Genomic DNA, 17,029 nt, shown 5'->3' with positions numbered 1-17,029 from the left:
TCACAGTGGTGTTTGTATATCCCACTTCATGCCAGTCCCACTTCAAAGATGGACAAGCTTAAGTGGACACTACTATTTCATTTCCTCCATCTTGTGTGGAAGTAATCAGGCCAGTAGGGTTGGGGCTATACCCACTTCACAAAGTAAGTGGTCATAGGAAGGGTGTAGTCACCCTAAAGGTGAGTAGCCCTTTGGCTACCACATGGCACTCCATGTAACAGCTACAAATTCAGTATTTATGAGGCTGGACCGTCTGTGTCTCTTCGACCCCTGGCATCTTACCTGGGCAGGTGTGGGTAGATCTCACCTGGCCTCCAGATTAGAACCTGTAGCCTGTTTCTGAAAGTGATCCCCTCAATTGAATACCATTGAGCGCCTGACGTTGTGTAATTTTCGTGCTGTCTTTGCCGCCCCATTCATTCCCTCCCCGCCTCCTGCTCGCATCAGCCCCCTGAGAACAACCTCTGATATAGCTTGTACTTACCTGGCAGTAGCATCTCTTCATCCAAGTCACCTTTAATTAAGATTGGGCACCAACTCAGACTTTGACCTTTGCAGCCAGCCGCCTCTGTGCCACTGTGGGTGCACTTTTGGTACCAACCTGAACCTTGACCGGTGCTAGTCTAAAACCCTGAAGACTGGGACTGTAAATTGTGTACTTGCCTGTGAAAATCTTGTTTTCCTCCCATAGGTTAACAGTGAAGACTCTGAAAATTGCAGTTGATTTTTGAAACGGCAAAGTATTTTTAATATAAAAACTACTTGGCTTATAACGAAGTTTTTTGGTTCATATCATATATAAACTGTTATTTTTCTAAATTTGTCTCTGATTTATTCTTTGAGTTTGTCTCATTTATTGCCTCTGTGAGTACAACAAATGCTTAACACGACTGCTTGATAATCCTAACTGCTCGCACACCCTACCACAAAAAGAGCACTAGACCTATGTCTGCCTCTGCAAACCTTTGGGGATCCACTGGACTTTCGGCACAATGTACTTCATTTTAGTGCACTATATAGAGAGCCAGCTTCCTAAACGTATAAACTTCCTAAATTGATGCTGGAGTTTACCAGGTGTCAATAGCCCAAACAAGTACACCATAATAGCTCTAGTGTCGTTAGAGCACTCCAACGCAGAAACTTCCTTTTCACCGCAAAGGGGGAAGGCCGGCAGGGGGGGAGAGGGGGACATCAAAGGACATATCCATGAGGGAGGTCTGTACATCACTGGAGAATCCTGTTAAATGCATCCATGTGAGTCGGCAAAGTACATTAGTACCTAGTGCCTTTCCTAGGCAATCCAGACCTGAGCAGATAACATATTTGGTTGTGTCTGCCCATCCTGAATCATTGGAGCTGAAGAGGTGCTAAGGTCCTCCCAGACTGTAAGCTAGATTCTCGCCGGCCAAGTCCCACAGGGCATAGGTGTAACGGTCAAGCAAACAAAGAGCATTACACATTGCAATGCTAGGATGGCAGAGGATCATGTTTGCTAGGATGACGGAGGATCATGTTTTTGCCAAAAGCCTTGCTCCCTTGGATTCTCTGTTTGGTGAAATGATTGGAAATAAGTTATGATTCACATTACTCTTCGGCCTGCACGATAAGCATGTCGGGACGTGGATACTTGGTGAGACAATGTGGTTCACCAGGTGCCAGTCTGACTTCCGGCCACCTGCTGTCTGCAGGCAATAACAATGCTTGAATCAAGTCATCGAAGTTTCAGTGAGAGCATCGTTAAAGGCACGCAAAGGCTCAGATGTAGCTGGCCTCGAGTGTAAGATCTCTGCAAGGGCGTTTGTTTTAGTCTCAATGGAGGGTAGCTGAAATTGTATTGCCTCCACTGCCCTTCAGAGCAAACTGGGCCCACACTTCCAGTGGAGGCCTAGGTGGTGAGTCAAGTCTGTCTCAGTGAGGTATCAAGCCATTGGCTTTCTGTAAATTAATATATAAGACATCAGTATAGTGAGGGGGAAGCAAGCATCCCCATTAACATCAACCTTGGGAGTTCCCTGCTCCAGCATAGGAACTAAGTCAGAAGCAAACTGATAATGTAGCTGCCTATCAGCAGAGGCACTGTCAGTCAGGGTACATGACGACCAGTTGCACTTCTGTAGTTACTTATTATTACTGAGCCGAAGTCTGTTCAGGGTCCAACACTAGCATCGGAACCGGATCCCAGATATTTTTCCCACCCCACCAAGGTGGTGGTATTTTTCCTTGGCTAACACTTGAGGAGTCTCTTTAGCTTCTGTTTGGAAAGAGATAAGGCAGCAGTTTTTAACATTTTGACTTCGGAGGACACCCACTGAATAGTTATTGAAGTCTGAGAACCGCTACTGAGTTGTCGTTGATAGCCAGGGATCCACAGCCTAAGCAATTTCTATATTTGGAACTTGATAGCAATGGACAAAAATATAGACGCAAGTATATGCTAATTAATGTCTCTAATGTTGCAGGATTTTATTCACAATCAAAAATAAAAAGTTCCACATTTTTTGCTTTTGTTTTTTTATTTGTAAGTGCTTTATTCATTTTGATTTATTAATTTAATGTTTTCATTTTGTAAGACAGTCGCAGACCTCCTCAGTAGGCCTTGTGGCCCACCCAGGGTCCTCGGACAACAAGTTAAGAACCACTGAGCCAAGGAATACATACTTGGAGGTTAACCTTAATTAGCATTCTCTGATTGAGTGCAAAACAAAACAAATTATTTCCAGATTCGTAATAAAGAATGCCTTGAGGTGGTGCAAAAAAAAAAACCACTCCTAAAGGCTTTTAAGTTGTTCAACAAGAAGTCAACTAACGATATCGGCTTTACTGAGCAGATACAGTGGTGAACCTCTGCTGATCATTGATTCGGATTCTAGAAGTGAGATTCACTTTGAGAAAGAGGTGCGCCAGTATTTTGTTGATCACATTCTGCGACTTTGCCCCATTCTCCTCCTGTGATACTGCTTTCAGTCATTCAAGATCGAGAATCTGTGAGAAAGAGTATACATTAGAAGAGTAAGTTACCTGTCACTGGTAGTGTTCTTTCTGATTATTTTCATCTTCCTGCAGATTCCACTTTCTATCTTGGCTACTTCTGCTCATTAGCTTTAACTGTTCAGCAGCCTTTTTTCTCACTTATTATTTACCTTCTGCTTGATGTATTCCAGACTTTTGTGGAATGGCAAAAATTATGGCAAAGAATATTACAGGTGATGGGGTCACCTTTATGGACCTGTAGCGTCCTTGGTAATGTAATGTGGATTTGTGGCTGGTGCTGTGTCACCAGTGAGATGGTGTTGCTGAAAATTGATGGATCAACCAGTAGCCTAAAATAAGTTTCAGAATTAAGAATTTGCTGAAGTTAACATATGCATTAGAAAGACATAATTAACTAATTAGCACTACTGTATAGCCCAACATAGTTCCGGCTGCATCAGCACTTTTACCACTACACTTGCATCACAAAATGCAGACTGCAGTTCATGTCCGCTACCCTGCAAATGGCTATCATAGGAATAGGAACATTTCAATCGACAATAGAACTAGGAAAAACAAACATGCTACATTAGTCAGTAATTAATTGAATGGTATCTACAAGAATTAAAAATGAGCAGTGTGTTTGTGTTGATCTTGACATAATTTATGCATTTTGCATAAGTGTTTGCTTTGCACTTGCGTTTTCGCTTTTTAAACAGAACTTTTCCCCCTTCTGTAGGTGTTGGCACAAAGATTGATCCCACACTTTGCCGAGCTGACCGTATGGTGGGGCAGGTCCTTGGGGCTGTCGGAGCACTTCCTGAAATCTTTACAGAGCTTGAGATTTCATATTTCCTACTCAGACGGCTTTTAGGAGTCCGCACTGAAGGAGACAAAAAGGCTGCAAAGGTTAGTGCTATTTGTGTGATTTCTCACAACTTGCAATCGCATTATACTGAAACATATTTTCATTGTGAATCTGATAGAGAATTCTAGCCACAGATTCCTTATTTGTGAATTTCCAGGCATCAGACTGGATCTGGAAGATTTTTGCCTGAGCAGTACCCCTGCAGGCTGGTAGGTGGGGTCTATCGGCTCCGCGCAGCATCGTCTGTGTCATCCTCGCCAAAAATGACATTGCAGTCACCTATTTAGGCGCTACCTTTGTGCACTCACGTCTGTTCTTTTTGTTCTGCACCAGTTAGCGGAGAAGAGCTTACCCCTTTGTCGTTTTTGAGAGGCTTTTTTTGTCATCTTTTCTAATTCTTTTTTGAGTTACCTCCTTTGTCTTCAAGAAAGGCACGTTTTAAACCATGCAGCGTCTGTCACTGCACCATGTTGTTACGGAACCCCATTTGTCCTGCGTTTGGTGTCTCGACCGCAACCACGACTCTAAGTTGTGCTTGGAATGCCATGGCACCTAAGGCTTTGAGGGAGCAGTCCTTGAAGCTGCTAGCGACCTGACAGGTGACGCTGCGTGACTTCCATGAGGAAAGTTGCAGGAAGACCCCAGGAGCCCAAAGTCCTCTTTGTTCCCCTAGTAGGTCCTCGGGACATTCAGTTAAGAAGCACAAGTCGAGGCGCGCATCAGCTTCTCCTTGTCTGACGCAACAACAGCAGAACATTGGCATTCCCGGCACAGTTTTGCAGTCATCCCCAGGTTCGACTTCGTGCCTCCCCGCTTTTCTGGGAGCTAGAGCAAACCTCACTCAACTTAGAGTTTTACAGGGCCATGCGCTATGTATTTGAGCGGGCCAACCTCTGCGGATCGTCTTTGCACCCTGCAGGATTGGAGGAGGCCCCATCAGGTTTGCCCAGCAACTTCGGCCTCTGCTCCCATGGACCTCCATGGATTCGATCATACATCTGAACTGGCTCCGGTCATGTCACCGCTACCTTCAATGGCGCCGGTGCTGATGCCGATGCCCCTGGCTGCGCCAGCCCCATTTGGATTCCTGAATCTGACACAAAGCTGGAACGGAGTTGACGGACGCGGATTCTGGCACCGACAGGACCCATATGTCCTAGGTTGGCGCCTGAGTCCTATTCTTATCCAGTATTGGATCTTTCATAAATTAACATGCTTGAATCATCCCCGTCGTCGAAGTGGGAGTCCCACAGTACATGAAATAGCAATAATTAACAAATAAAATGTTGTTCCCATAGGCTATAATGGAAATACCAGCCACTCATATAGCCTATCCAAGTCCTTTTGTGAAAAGGACCCAAACCTGCCTGCTGGCCAATCGGGTACCAGCACCCTCTAGAACACTCTCCAGAGAAGCTCCTTCCCTCAGATTTTCTACCGCACGTCGTGTGAAGGGAGTCTCCCTGAGCTCTGCTCAGTTTTCTACTTCTTCAGAAGCATTTTCTCTCAGAAAACTAAAAAATAATGTCGGATTCTTCTAGAAAAGGCCTTTTCCGCCCTTGCAAGAGCTGTGGAAAGAAAAGGCTCCATGTGGATGATCCACATAAGGACTGTTTGTATAGCCTCTACCCACAACTCCAGGTGAAGGATTGCAAGATATGTCGTACTTTCTTCACAAAAACCCTCAGAGACCGTGAGGGTAGACATGGTTACAGGCAAACTCCTGTACTTCAGGTGAGGAGAGTGGGTCAGAAAGGCCACACAAAAGGTCCAAATCTGAGGACCTGGGCCGGGCAGAAAAATCTAGAAAGAGGCAGAAATTACATCATGGAAAAGGCTTACAAACTTCAATTTCCTCTGAGCCATCCTCTCCTCTTCAAAAGAAGGAGTCGTACCGTCTTTCTCCTTCCTCTGAGCCTTCTACCTCTAGAAAGGTAACCATTAAAATTAAGACGACGACGTGTTTACATCTACCGTCTCCACCACCTCGTCAACGAGACCATCGTCAGCGACGACTACATTGACATGAATGGTAAGGGCTCCCATTTCCTCTATCAAACCTCCCTCGACGAAGATTCCACAACGGAGTGCGTCGTTAACAACATCAACTCCTTCGTCGACAACATCGTCGTTGATAACACGGTCAACGAAAGCCTCGTCGACTACACCACCGACAGCGTCGTCGGCTGTCTCACCGTCGACGAGACCACTGTTGTCGACACCATCGTCGACGAGACCGCAGTCGATGGAAAAATCATCCCTGATTACAATACAGTCGACGGCACCATCATTATTGACACCATCTACTTGCCATTGGTGCCTGTGAGACAGAGGCTATTCCTACCTCTTCCAGGTCTCCTGATCTTCGGGCCATGCTCAAGATCACATCTCTGCCCAGATTGGAGATTTATCCTACAGACACGTCACCAAGCAAAGTGTCAACTTTATTACCCAGTCATCTACTGGACTGGGAGGAATCGGATGATGGTCCATTTGGAGATGCGCACAGCCCGTCACAGTTACACGTTAAATACCAGGAAGAGGACGACGATGATGAGTATGATCAATACCAACCCTATTACTCACATCAAGAACGCTATTACCAACCACCTCAGCCAAGAGACGCTATACAGATGCCTTCCTCCTTAATCCAGGACTTACAATCAGTGTTACAGGATTGTAGGAGGAGGTTCCCAGTTACAGCAGAAGACCATCCACCACTGGCAGCTTCTCCTGTTGCACCAAGAAACGTCCCTCCAGCTACTCCCAGGATGACACCTCACTCCGTTCTAGCTGCCCCCCCTGATGATGATCCACTTCAGGGGAAGAAGAGAAAGAAGGAGAGATATCTACGCCACAACATCCCACTGAGGAATGGGATGACTACTTAGCCCCCACTCCTTCTCCACCACCTCCTCGCCCTTCAGATTCTCCACCTGAGGATATAGGTGGTTTCCACAATCTAATGGACAGGGCTGCCGCACGCTTCCAACATCTGTCTGTCAGTCGGAATGCTTCCTTCATGATTTTAAGGAACAGTCAAGGAAGTCTGTAAGGTCCTGTAAAGAAATGGCTCCCTGTTGCAGTTACCCCCCACTTGTTGCCTGATACTGATGCTGACTTGACTGAGAAGTGTGCTGGGACCCTGCTAACCAGGCCCCAGCACCAGTGTTCTTTCACCTAAAATGTACCATTGATCCCACAATTGGCACACCCTGACATCCAGATAAGTCCCTTGTAAGTGGTACCCCTGGTACCAAGGGCCCTGATGCCAGGGAAGGTCTCTAAGGGCTGCAGCATGTCTTATGCCACCCTGGAGACCCCTCACTCAGCACAGACACTGCTTGCCAGCTTGTGTGTGCTGGTGAGAACAAAACGAGTAAGTCGACATGGCACTCCCCTCAGGGTGCCATGCCAGCCTCTCACTGCCTATGCAGGTATAGATAAGTCACCCCTCTAGTAGGCCTTACAGCCCTAAGGCAGGGTGCACTATACCATAGGTGAGGGCACCAGTGCATGAGCACTGTGCCCCTACAGTGTCTAAGCAATACCTTAGACATTGTAAGTGCAGGGTAGCCATAAGAGTATATGGTCTGGGAGTCTGTTTTACACGAACTCCACAGCACCATAATGGCTACACTGAAAACTGGGAAGTTTGGTATCAAACTTCTCAGCACAATAAATGCACACTGATGCCAGTGTACATTTTATTGTAAACTACACCCCAGAGGGCACCTTAGAGGTGCCCCCTGAAACCTTAACCGACTATCTGTGTAGGCTGACTGGTTCCAGCAGCCTGCCACACTAGAGACATGTTGCTGGCCCCATGGGGAGAGTGCCTTTGTCACTCTGAGGCCAGTAACAAAGCCTGCACTGGGTGGAGATGCTAACACCTCCCCCAGGCAGGAGCTGTAACACCTGGCCGTGAGCCTCAAAGGCTCACCCCTTTGTCACAGCACCGCAGGACACTCCAGCTTAGTGGAGTTGCCCGCCCCCTCCGGCCATGGCCCCCACTTTTGGCGGCAAGGCTGGAGGAAACAAAGAAAACAACAAGGAGGAGTCACTGGCCAGTCAGGACAGCCCCTAAGGTGTCCTGAGCTGAGGTGACTCTAACTTTTAGAAATCCTCCATCTTGCAGATGGAGGATTCCCCCAACAGGATTAGGGATGTGACCCCCTCCCCTTGGGAGGAGGCACAAAGAGGGTGTACTCACCCTCAGGGCTAGTAGCCATTGGCTACTAACCCCCCAGACCTAAACACGCCCTTAAATTTAGTATTTAAGGGCTCCCCTGAACCTAAAACTTTAGATTCCTGAAACTACAAGAAGAAGAGGACTGCTGAGCTGAAAAACCCCTGCAGAGGAAGAACAGAAGACACCAACTGCTTTGGCTCCAGACTTACCGGCCTGTCTCCTGCCTTCCAAAGAAACCTGCTCCAGCGATGCTTTCCAAGGGACCAGCGACCTCTGAATCCTCCGAGGACTGCCCTGCTTCGACGACGACAAGAAACTCCTGAGGACAGCGGACCTGCTCCAAAAAGACTGCAACTTTGTTTCAAGAAGCAGCTTTAAAAAACCCTGCAACTCCCCGCAAGAAGCGTGAGACTTGCAACACTGCACCCGGCGACCCCGACTCGACTGGTGGAGAAACAACGCTTCAGGGAGGACCCTCCGGCGACTCTACGACTGTGAGTAACCAAAGTTGTCCCCCCTGAGCCCCCACAGCGACGCCTGCAGAGGGAATCCCGAGGCTCCACCTGACCGCGACTGCCTGAACTCCATTTCCCGACGGCTGGAAAAGACCCTGCACCCGCAGCCCCCAGCACCTAAAGAAACGGAACTCCTGTGCAGGAGTGACCCCCAGGAGGCCCTCTCCCTTGCCCAGGTGGTGGCTACCCCGAGGAGCCCCCCCCCCTTGCCTGCCTGCAACGCTGAAGAGATCCCTTGATCTCTCATTGAAAACCATTACAAACCTGACGCGTGTTTGCACACTGCACCCGGCCGCCCCCGCGCTGCTGAGGGTGTACTTTTTGTGCTGACCTGTGTCCCCCCCGGTGCCCTACAAAACCCCCCTGGTCTGCCCTCCGAAGACGCGGGTACTTACCTGCTGGCAGACTGGAACCGGGGCACCCCCTTCTCTCCATTCTAGCACCTCTTTGACCTCTGCACCTGACCGGCCCTGAGCTGCTGGTGTGGTAACTTTGGGGTTGCTCTGAACCCCCAACGGTGGGCTACCTTGGACCAAAAACTGAAACCTCTAAGTGACTTACTTACCTGTGAAAACTAACATTACTTTACCTCCCCCAGGAACTGTGAAAATTGCACAAAGTGTCCACTTTTAAAACAGCTTATTGTGTTTTATGTGAAAAGTATACATGCTAATGAAATGATTCAAAGTTCCTAAAGTACTTACCTGCAATACCTTTCAAATGAGATATTACATGTAAAATTTGAACCTGTGGTTCTTGAAATAAATTTTTCTATAACAAAACCCATTGGCTGGATTTGTCTCTGAGTGTGTGTTCCTCATTTATTGCCTGTGTGTACAACAAATGCTTAACACTACCCTCTGATAAGCCTACTGCTCGACCACACTACCACAAAATACAGCATTAGAATTATCTCTTTTTGCTACTATCTTACCTCTAAGGGGAACCCTTGGACTCTGTGCACACTATTTCTTACTTTGAAATATTATATACAGAGCCAACTTCCTACACTGTTCAAGTCGCTTCTGGGTATGATTTCCTCAGCCATAGTCCTAGTTCGACTGGCAAGGCTGAGAATGAGACCGTTACAAGAAGAATTACAGCTCCAATGGACCCAGTCGCAAGGGTCCTTCGACGACTTAATAACTGTTGCTCCAAGAATTCGCCAGGCTTTGAAGTGGTGGTCTCAGACCAACCATCTCTCTAAAGGTCTTACGTTTCTAACACCAATGACAGACTTTATCATCACCACAGACGCTTCCTTGGAAGGCTGGGGAGGCCATTTACAAGACATTGCCATTCAGGGAAAATGGTTGAATCTTCAGAAAGGAATATACATAAACCTGTTGGAATTGAAGGCGATCCACCTCACGCTCATGGCTTTTCTTCCACGCATTGCAGGGTCCTCAATGTTGGTCAGGACGGACAACACAAGTATGTTTTACATCAACAAGCAGGGAGGAACAAGATCCCTCTCCCTGTCAAGGGAAGCTCAGTCTCTTTGGGACTGGCTCACACTGCACAATATTAGCCTCAGGGTGGAGCACCTGCCAGGGGTCAACAACGCCCTAGCGGACTCTCAGCAGGACGGACGACAACTGCCACGAGTGGGAACTTAACCAGAAGATACTCAACGGCATCTTCCAACGCTGGGGTCAACCGATCCTAGACTTGTTTGCCACCAACCTGAACGCCAAGTTCTACGCCAGTCGATACCCACTCCCGGGGTTGTGGGGAAATGCTCTTTTGATGAGATGGTCCAGGATCTTTGCCTACTCTTTTCCCCCCCATCCCATTGATCCCCAGGCTCCTCAGGAAAATGAAGTCCGAATGCTGCAGGATCATTCTCACAGCGCCCAGATGGCCCAGATAGTACTGGTACACGGAGCTCCTACTCCGGTCCGTGGCCAATCCAGTCTGCCTTCCCTGCAACCACGACCTTCTCACGAAGAATCGGGGTCAAATTCTTCATCCCGATCCAACTTCTCTTCAATTGCCTGCTTGGCTCCTGAGTTCTGAGAGTTTCAGAGTATGAACATCGATTAGGAATGTAGACGGATTTAGCTAGGGCACGAGCAGAGAGCACAAATAAGACGTACAAACTCAAGTGGAAGAGATTTTGTGTTTGGTGCTCTCAGAACAATTTCCACCCGTTACACATTAAGCCTGAACAAATTCTTTCGTACCTTCTCACACTCTCAAAGGCTGGTCTTTGCCATGCATCCGTCTAGATTCACCTAGCAGCTATAGCCTCTTATAGGCGCTCTGCTGAGATGCCCTCAATCGGCTCATCCAGAATCATTAAGCAGTTCATGAAAGGCCTCTTCCGCACTTTCCCTCCGGTGCGTCTACCTCCGCCAGAGTGGCATCTCAATATAGTCCTGTCCCAGCTCAAGAAAGCTCCTCTCGAACCTATTCACAGGGTTGAACTCAAGTACATCACATGGAAGGTGGCAACCCTGCTTGCTCTCACTTCCACCAGGAGAGTCAGTGATATACAGGCTGTTACTACTGAAGAACCTTTTCTGTATTTTTTGGATTACTTTGTTATGCTCAGGACCAACCCCAGATACATTCCCAAGGTGCCATCTTCATTTCATCTCAATGAGCCCGTGATACTAAGAACCTTTTTTTCAAATCCAACTACAATCGCAGAAAAAACTCTGCATTCTTTGGACATTAAAAAAAAGATGCCTCAAATTTTACTTTCAAAGTACCAAACAAATCAGGAAATCAGATAAGGTCTTGGTATCTTATTCTCTTGGACGACAAGGAACAGGGGTCACAAAGGCCACTATAGCCCTGTGGATTTCCTCTACACTTCAGTTCTGTCACACCAAAGCAGGAAAACCGTTGACTAGGCGCCTGAGAGCAGTCTCCACATTGGCTGCTTTGTTTCAGGGTATTGCCCTGGATAAGATATGCCAAGCTGCGACATGGAAGACTACGCACTCCTTTACGCAGCACTATTGCTTGGAGTCCTCGCAGAGAACTGACTCTCTAGTTGGACAAGCTGTTCTACGTTATCTCTTTCATTAAGAGGAGACCTTTCCTTGGTTTTGTAGAAACTGTTTGATACGCAAATAGTCCATAATTGCTATGCAATATACTTTGACATGCTTTTATATATGTATGTATGTATTTATACATGTGTGTGTATATATATATATATATGTTCGATGGCATGTGTAGCTGCAGATACACATGCTGTGCACATCCCGCCATCTGGTGTTGGGCTCGGAGTGTTACAAGTTGTTTTTCTTCGAAGAAGTCTTTTCGAGTCACGAGATCGAGGGACTCCTCCCATTTCGGCTCCATTGCGTATGGGTGTCGACTCCATCTTAGATTGTTTTTTTTCCGCCATCGGGTTCGGACGTGTTCCTTTTCACTCCGTGTTTCGGGTCGGAAAGTTAGTTAGAATCTCGGAAAAATCGTCGGTATTGTTTGCGTTCGGTATCGGGTTAGTTACAACAGATCGACACCGACTTTTGAAGAGCTGCGGTGGCCCTATGGGGTTTTTTCGATCCCCCGTCGGGGCCTGGTCGGGCCGGCCACGTGTCTCTTCAAGGCTGATGGAACGGACCCCATTCCGCTTCTGCCCAAAATGCCATAACAAGTATCCATATACAGATCAGCATCTGGTCTGTAACTTGTGTTTGTCTCCGGAACACAAGGAAGATACTTGTGAAGCCTGTCGAGCGTTTCGGTCCAGGAAGACACTAAGAGACCGAAGAGCAAGAATTTCTTGACTGCAAATGGCGTCGGCGCCGACAGGACAAGGGCGTTTCGAGAAGGAGGAAGAAACCTTCTCCATCCATGAATCGGACTCGGATGAGATCGATCCAGAAGAAACGCCGAAAACCGTGAGTAAGACGCCGAAACATAAAGCTCACGAAAAGAGCACAAAAGCCCAGGGGACGCCACCGCCAACAGGCCATGGCTTAACCCGGAAAATAGGTGACCGAACATCGGCACCGAAAAAGGGCACGCTGGTGTCGAAGTCATCCGACTCCGGTCGAGATACCGCCAGACAGCAATCTCGGGCCCCAGATAGCGGCTCCGAGCAAGTTCGGCATCGAGACAGCGGCACCGAAATGAGTCGGCACCGAGAGACAACGACGCCGAAAACAAAAAAGGTTTTGTCGGAACCGAAAAAGGTAGCCGAAAAGGTTTCGCTACCGAAACATCCGGCGTCGGAACCAAAATCAAGTTCCTACACGGAGGAACAAGGACTGTCCTCACAAATGAAAATACATAGATTTGGACAGGAATTAGAGGCAATGGAGCCAGACTACACCCAAAGACGGCTCCACATCCAAAAAGATACGGGAAAGATCAGCACTCTCCCTCCTATTAGGATGAAACGCAAACTTGCCTTCCAGGAGAAAGACAAGCAGCCACAGGCAAAGGTGGCTAAACAAGTAACCCCGCCACCATCTCCACAACGCTCTCCGCAACCATCACCGGTAGCCACTCCACCTATGATGCAATCCCCGACCCACACAGGGATGAGTCAAGATGACCCTGACGCATGGGATCTTTATGATGCACCAGTGTCAGATAATAGTCCTGACTGTTATCCAGCTAGACCGTCGCCACCAGAAGATAGTACAGCCTACGCACAAGTGGTGTCAAGGGCAGCGGCATTTCATAATGTCAGCCTACATGCAGAGCCCATTGAAGACGACTTTCTATTTAATACACTGTCGTCCACACACAGCCAGTACCAGAGTCTTCCCATGCTACCCGGGATGCTAAAACACTCCAAACAAGTGTTTGAGGAGCCTGTTAAAGGAAGGGCCATTACTCCAAGAGTGGAGAAAAAATATAAACCGCCACCAATAGACCCCGTGTACATCACACAACAGCTAACACCGGACTCAGTTGTAGTAGGGGCAGCTCGCAAAAGAGCAAACTCACATACTTCAGGAGATGCACCACCTCCAGATAAGGAAAGTCGCAAATTCGACGCAGCAGGCAAAAGGGTAGCGGCACAAGCAGCAAACCAGTGGCGCATTGCAAATTCACAGGCTTTGTTGGCCAGATACGATAGGGCTCATTGGGACGAAATGCAACATTTTATAGAACATTTGCCCAAGGAGTTCCAGAAAAGAGCACAGCAAGTAGTAGAAGAAGGACAGAGTATCTCCAACAATCAGATACGGTCAGCGATGGATGCTGCAGACACAGCTGCTAGAACTGTCTACACAGCAGTACCAATAAGGAGACATGCATGGCTGCGTACATCAGGATTTAAACCAGAAATACAGCAAGCTGTGCTGAATATGCCATTTAACGGACAGCGGTTGTTTGGGCCGGAGGTGGACACTGCTATCGAAAAACTTAAGAAGGACACTGACACGGCCAAAGCCATGGGCGCACTCTACTCCCCACAGAGCAGAGGCACATTTCGAAAAACACAGTTTCGAGGGGGGTTTCGAGGGCAAAGCACAGAACCCACGACCTCACAAACAAGGCCCACTTATCAGAGCCAATATCTACGTGGAAGTTTTCGGGGACAATATAGAGGGGGACAGTTCCAAAAAAATAGAGGAAAGTTCCAAAGTCCCAAAACTCCTCAAAATAAGCAGTGACTTACAAGTCACACATCCCCAACACATAACACCTGTGGGGGTGGAGACTAAGCAATTTCTACAAACTTTGGGAGGAAATAACAGATATTTGGGTACTAGCAATTATCCAGCATGGTTATTGCATAGAATTTCTCAAATTCCCTCCAAACATCCCACCGAAAACACACAATATGTCAAAACAACATATAGATCTTCTAGGACTAGAAGTTCAGGCGTTGCTGCAGAAAGAGGCAATAGAATTAGTACCAAACCAACAGAAAGGAACAGGAGTTTACTCTCTGTACTTTCTCATACCCAAAAAAGACAAAAGTCTGAGACCTATATTAGATCTCAGAACATTAAATACCTACATCAAATCGGATCACTTTCACATGGTGACATTACAGGACGTAATCCCACTGCTCAAACAACAAGACTACATGACAACACTAGACCTAAAGGATGCATATTTCCATATACCGATACATCCTTCACACAGAAAGTACTTAAGGTTTGTATTCCAAGGGGTACACTACCAATTCAAGGTGTTGCCATTCGGAATAACAACTGCGCCAAGAGTTTTTACAAAATGCCTAGCAGTCGTAGCTGCACATATCAGAAGGCAGCAAATACATGTGTTCCCGTACCTAGACGATTGGTTAATCAAAACAAACACGCTAGAACGGTGTTCACAACACACAAACTATGTCATAGAAACCCTCCACAAACTAGGTTTCTCAATCAACTATACAAAGTCACACCTTCTGCCATGTCAAACACAGCAATACTTAGGGGCAACAATCAACACAGCAAAAGGGTTTGCCACGCCAAGCCCAGAAAGGGTTCAGGCATTTCACCATTTAATACAGACCATGTATCCAAAACAAAAAATACAAGTCAAGACGGTGATGAAACTCCTAGGCATGATGTCCTCATGCATAGCCATTGTCCCAAACGCAAGGTTACACATGCAGCCCTTACAACAGTGCCTAGCATCACAATGGTCACAGGCACAGGGTCAACTTCTAGACCTGGTGTTGGTAGACCGCCAAACATACATCTCGCTTCAATGGTGGAACAGTATAAATTTAAACCAAGGGCGGCCTTTCCAAGACCCAGTGCCACAACATGCAATAACCACAGATGCCTCCATGATAGGGTGGGGAGCACACCTCAATCAACACAGCATCCAAGGACAATGGAACACTCAGCAAAAACAGTTTCACATAAATCACTTAGAACTATTGGCAGTATTTCTAGCGCTGAAAGCTTTTCAACCCATAATAAGCCACAAACACATTCTTGTCAAAACAGACAACATGACAACGATGTATTACCTAAACAAACAGGGAGGGACACACTCAGCGCAGTTGTGTCTCCTGACACAGAAAATATGGCATGGGGCGATTCACAACCACATTCGCCTAATAGCACAATTTATTCCAGGAATTCAGAATCAGTTAGCAGACAATCTCTCTCGGGATCACCAACAGATCCACGAATGGGAGATTCACCCCAAAATACTGAACATTTACTTCCTGAGGTGGGGAACACCACAAATAGATCTATTTGCAACAAAGGAAAACGCAAAATGCCAAAACTTCGCATCCAGGTACCCACAAGATCAGTCTCAGGGCAATGCGTTATGGATGAGTTGGTCAGGGATATTTGCTTACGCTTTTCCCCCCTCCCACTCCTTCCATATCTGGTAAACAAGTTGAGTCAAAACAAACTCAAACTCATACTAATAGCACCAACATGAGCAAGACAACCCTGGTACACAACACTACTAGACCTCTTAGTAGTGCCTCATGTCAAACTACCAAACAGACCAGATCTGTTAACGCAACACAAACAGCAGATCAGACACCCAAATCCAGCATCGCTGAATCTAGCAATTTGGCTCCTGAAGTCCTAGAGTTCGGACACTTAGACCTCACACAGGAATGTATGGAGGTCATAAAACAAGCTAGGAAACCTACCACTAGACATTGCTATGCAAATAAGTGGAAAAGATTTGTTTATTACTGCCATAATAATCAAATTCAACCCTTACACGCATCTGCCAAAGACATTGTAAAATACTTACTGCATTTGCAAAAGTCAAAGCTAGCTTTTTCTTCCATTAAGATACATCTTACCGCAATTTCAGCTTACCTGCAAATTACGCACTCAACTTCACTATTTAGGATACCAGTCATAAAAGCGTTTATGGAGGGCCTAAAGAGAATTATACCACAAAGAACACCACCAGTTCCTTCATGGAACCTCAACATTGTCTTAACACGACTCATGGGTCCACCTTTTGAGCCCATGCACTCTTGTGAAATACAATACTTAACATGGAAAGTTGCATTTCTAATTGCCATTACATCTCTAAGAAGAGTAAGTGAGATTCAAGCATTTACCATACAAGAGCCATTTATTCAAATACACAAGCATAAAGTAGTTCTACGGACAAATCCTAAATTTCTACCAAAAGTCATATCACCGTTCCACTTGAATCAAACAGTAGAATTACCAGTGTTCTTTCCACAGCCAGATTCTGTCGCCGAAAGAGCACTACATACATTAGACATCAAAAGAGCGTTAATGTACTACATTGACAGAACAAAACTTATTCGAAAAACAAAACAATTATTTATTGCTTTTCAAAAACCTCATACAGGAAATCCAATTTCTAAACAGGGCATTGCTAGATGGATAGTTAAGTGCATTCAAACCTGTTATCTTAAAGCAAAAAGAGAACTGCCTATTACACCAAAGGCACACTCAACCAGAAAGAAAGGTGCTACCATGGCCTTTCTAGGAAATATTCCAATGACCGAAATATGTAAGGCAGCTACATGGTCTACGCCTCATACATTTACCAAACACTACTGTGTAGATGTGTTAACGGCACAACAAGCCA

The 17,029-nt window shown here is 46.5% G+C and overlaps 1 protein-coding gene across 1 annotated transcript in view; it reads left to right on the top strand.

Moving 5' to 3' along the window:
- The window catches only part of EIF2S3 (eukaryotic translation initiation factor 2 subunit gamma), a 301,635-nt gene that overhangs the window by 215,417 nt on the left and 69,189 nt on the right, over positions 1-17,029 (top strand). Inside the window, exon 10 of the mRNA XM_069204821.1 lies at positions 3,710-3,879. Within this exon, the coding sequence (XP_069060922.1) occupies positions 3,710-3,879 (170 nt within the window). The remainder of the gene's footprint in view (positions 1-3,709; positions 3,880-17,029) is intronic.

This window comes from Pleurodeles waltl, chromosome 8 (assembly GCF_031143425.1).
Source record: "Pleurodeles waltl isolate 20211129_DDA chromosome 8, aPleWal1.hap1.20221129, whole genome shotgun sequence".
NCBI lineage: Eukaryota > Metazoa > Chordata > Amphibia > Caudata > Salamandridae > Pleurodeles > Pleurodeles waltl.
Note: the sequence above shows the minus strand (reverse complement) of the source record. Positions and strands in the feature narration are given on the sequence as shown.